Here is a 4,523-nt window from a genome sequence, read left to right as displayed (position 1 = left end):
GAGAACATTAATGCGTGAAAATGTTTAATTATTCACAAAGAATTGCTATAAATAATTTGCGAGTTAAGAAAGTATAAGCTTGCTCTTCACCCAAGCCAATGTAGTGATTCCGCGTGTAACCTTTCCTCAGGGAAAAACAAAACTGTCAATTTTCCCCCTAAAAAAAAAAATTTATCAAAACGTAGTTCATTCGGCAATATACATACTAAAGAGAATGACAGGGTTATGTAATTTTATTCCTTTCTTCGCGCTCTTAAAACATGAATTTTTTCATACATTCGTGTTTTACCCCCATGCTACGGGCCCTTTGTAATTTTCTTAAAAATCCTTCACGCTGAAGTGTGTTGATAACAGTTCAGCTATCTCAACATGGGTATATTTGTGCAAGCTTTCTATAGAATGGCGCATTTGTAAGGAATCGAAAAAATATATATTGTACAATGGTTAATTTGTGGCACAAAGGATGGTGTATGTTGAAAGGTTTTACATAATTAATGAGAAAAAAATTAAAGAAAAAAAGGCAAAAGGGCAAACTTAATTCGTAAAAGGCTAAAACACACATGTACATGTGCAACCACGCTCAGGTACACACATACGTATGTGCTAATGTGTTTAACAATTTTATGCACACATTTATAATCCGTATGATTTTAAAACAAAGGAAGTTATGACACTTCTGCACGTATACGGTGGTATCAAATGCGTCTTCATCGGTACCCCAATCCTTGGAGTGATCCGTGGGGGGGTAATTTAATTTTCCACTCTTCCCGGCACACGGGATTTATTATTACTCTGTTCATACAGACGTTATTTTAGGGGGGCACATAATTTGTTCATTCGTTTGATGATCCACCCAATGGCTTATCACACTGGTTCTGTTTTGTTCCATAGACCCGTAATATATATCTCAGCGCATGCTCCATTGCGCTCGCATAGTAACAAATATAATGTTCCCCCCATAGCCCCCTTTTTTTGTCAGTAATTTCATATGTGCTGCATTTGTTTATTGTCATTATATTCGTCAATCTACCGGTGCGACGCATTAAATATGTATCCAACCTCTGACGTCCTTTCATACACCCCCCCAACTTACTAAATAAATCCAAAAACTTTTCATGTTCAAAGAGGTAGTAATAGTGCGATACTCAACCCTGCTCGGCCATCTGAAATGTCCTACTTATTTCCATTCTTCAGATAACATAAAGCTTTGCAATCAATAACGAATGTAATAATTGCATTGAAGTGATTGTACTATGTTCTATAAATTATGCCTACGCGGCTTATGGGTTCATAGAATACTACAGTTCACTTCTGAAGGAGAAAAGCTCATGCCGAATCTCGCAGAAGGTCGTCACTAGGTCATGTATGACATTGCATAACATATTATTCCTCCTTATAAGCCAGTCGCAAGTTACACAATTTTGTGCGGTTCGTAGACATGCTTTCCCATTTTTTCAGTCATAATACCTCAACAATTTAAAAGCGCTCATAATAAACGCACGTTCCTGCTCTGTAAGGCGTACCAGTTAAAAAGAAAAATAACGAAAATATTCACAAATTGACTAATGAACCAATGATCTAATGGCATGGTGAAACTGTGAAAAAACGAGCCCAGCATTATCGCCAAAATAAATCATCTCACTGTGTGCAAGCACTACGTAACTGCGGACCTCATGAACGTTTTGCAAGCTCTTTAAACGACCCTTTTCTTTCTACAGGTTAGGCAAAATTGCTATTCCAAAATTGGCGCAGAAATATTGGAAGCAATTTGTATTCATATATGCGTATGTATATACACTCACATTTGCACGCAACGTTTCTATGTCTTCATTCAGGTAAAATAACCATTTCGTGCTTCCTTAAAAGGTAAATGCAGCATCCACATTAGTACACCTTTTAATCTACTGACAACATTATTCTTACAAAGCTATCATATGAATGCTGATATTAATTTATGTTCCTATTCAATTATATTACCCTGTAATTTAAGTATTATTTACACGTTTTAGCATGCACAAAATGTGTATATCATAAAATTGGCACCTTGGCATAATTAATAAAATGATATATACACGTTTTGTTAATAAAAAAAACGAATAACCATGTCAATAAATTAGTATAATGTCCACGAAAAAAATATAAATTCTTTTTTACAACAAACGTAATGCTTTAAATATTATGTGTTACTACGTAAAAACAAAAACAAATGGAGATGCTTAATATATGTGTATAATGCGTAGTGCAATATACACATATTATAAGCTTAAAAGATATTTTGTCTTATATGTAGCTTCGTTAAACATACCCTTTCACGTGGAGTTCATCAACTACATCCAACGCAGGATAATTATCCACTATGTTTCCCCCTAATTTGTTTACTACACTATAATTAGATATACTTTACATCATTAAGTTAAAGCTGTTCACCCATATCTTTTCTGTTAAAACACGTTCTTTATGCCCCACAAGAACTTACTCATTTTTATGACACTTGTTACACTTTTTGGACAATATAAAATTTATTGGTATTTAAAAAATACGTAACTTCGTTACTAGCCATATTATTTACAAAATTGAATCATTTTTAATATTCTTGTCGTCTGTGTAACGTAATTCTCCCTTACCATGCATACTGCACGTAATACCTTCTTATTGCTTTGAAATGGTGTAAAATTTTGCACCATATCGCTGCACTTCACCATTTTTGTTCTTCTCGCCGTCCTCAATCAAAATTGCTCACGTAGCTCGTCTGGCATTCCTGCTCAAGTGGCTGTTCCAAACTCTTTCACATTACATGCCTAATTAGTAGTAAGAATCACGCCTCCTCTGATAGGATAAATGCATTTCGCTCATTCGCGAATCCGAAAATGAATTTCCTGAGTCATATCTTGATAGATCATCTTCATATCCCTCATAGTAATTATTCTCAGATTCTCTTTTCTTTTTTCTCCCTGTTTGAGAACTTATAGAAGTTGACTAAAGTACAAAAAAAAAAACTCACAATATATTTACCTCACAATTACACACTTAAAGTGGTAAATATTGCCACAAAATATACGTCACTTAAAATTTCATTTTTACCTTAAAGTAAAAGTAAAGGAAGACAAGCACTCCAATTGTCGAAGCAGCTACGAATGAGTGACGAAAATACTCTGATTTCAATATATAATACATTGTGTCAACAAAACTGGATGAAGGAACGGCTTCTTCATGTGTTTTAAGATGAAAAGTACTGGGGGAAAAATCTGTTTGTACTCTACTTTTATCTACCCTGAGGCCCGCATTAGGGTCACGAGAGACTGCTGTAGTTTCAACCCTTCTAGGTTCAACTGCATTTGTCTTTTGTGCTGGGGATTTTCCAGTTACTGCAGTTCTAGCGGGTGGGTGAGCTGCAACTACTGAACTTACACGACTTTTAAATCCTTCAGGTTTACAATCTTGTATTTTAGATAATATCGTATTGGGGTTAAGGGCATTATTACATCTAAAGAAATCTGGATCGGACCACAGCAGCGATAAAACCCCCGTACAGTTATCACTCTTAAACTTGTTATAAAAGGAATTAATATAATCAAGATATATGAAATACTTATCGCATTTAATTGACGATTTTGTAGTATTTTTAAAACTATCATATTTTTTAAAATAAATGTACGAATGTTTCCTCTTTATCAATTCATCCAAATGGACAAGGTTGTTATAAAGTACGTTACACTTATTTTTAGTTATTAGGTCTTTCACTTTTTTCTCTACGTTAATAAGATCCTTAACAAAAGGAATCTTTTCAATATTTACATTGTGGTTTTTATATATTTTCCCAATTTCTCCATATAACCAGTATGGTACATATTTGCAGCGGTCATAATACTTTTGGTCTTTTTGCATCTCAGATATTTTTTCCAAAGCGCGTACATATTTACCGCATAGTGCCCGTGCCCCTACATATTGCTTATCATGACTAGCGAGCGCACTGCAATGGGTGTCATATTTAGATGTTGTCCTATCATTGAAGACGTCTTCGTAGATTTCACCAAGCTCTAACTCATTCAAAACATCCTCCTGAAAATAATCATGCAAAGGATATTACTTAAGTGCTAAAATGAAAGGTTCTAATAGTGGAATTTTCTCTTTTGTCTAGGAGAAAATAAATAAAAGGGAAGAAAACAAAGAATGATTTAAATGCTTGTATATATATATAACTATACCAGTATTTCCTCTTCTGTTTTCCCCATTTTTTTGCTGACATGTTTGATTTTAATTAAATTATGAAAGTATTATATACAGATCAATAAGTAACAAATCGAAGCGGTTAATCTTTAATTGATATATTTACGTAATCTGTTATCCTATTTTTGCAAAAATATAAATAAGCATTTATTAATATACACTACTAATTAATGCTATTTTCTAAAAATTTATTATTGTACTATTTTTTAAAACAGAACGTACAAGTACCATGTTTAAGTTTCACAACAACAGAAAAAAATACATAACTGCTTAATATTCAGCAATTAAGAAATCAT

At 33.6% G+C, this 4,523-nt stretch overlaps 1 protein-coding gene across 1 annotated transcript; it reads right to left on the bottom strand.

Annotated features, from left to right (window-relative positions):
* Positions 1-3,266: 3,266 nt before the first annotated feature.
* On the bottom strand, positions 3,267-4,232 carry PCYB_033040 (VIR-like CYIR protein; the record flags this gene model as incomplete). The annotated part of the gene is made up of 3 exons (XM_004220976.1): positions 3,267-3,329; positions 3,409-4,059; positions 4,206-4,232. 3 exons carry the CDS (start codon positions 4,230-4,232, stop codon positions 3,267-3,269), a joined length of 741 nt encoding a protein of 246 aa, XP_004221024.1.
* Positions 4,233-4,523: the final 291 nt, after the last annotated feature.

Source organism: Plasmodium cynomolgi, chromosome 3 (assembly GCF_000321355.1).
Source record: "Plasmodium cynomolgi strain B DNA, chromosome 3, whole genome shotgun sequence".
In the NCBI taxonomy this organism is placed as follows: domain Eukaryota; phylum Apicomplexa; class Aconoidasida; order Haemosporida; family Plasmodiidae; genus Plasmodium; species Plasmodium cynomolgi.
Note: the sequence above shows the minus strand (reverse complement) of the source record. Positions and strands in the feature narration are given on the sequence as shown.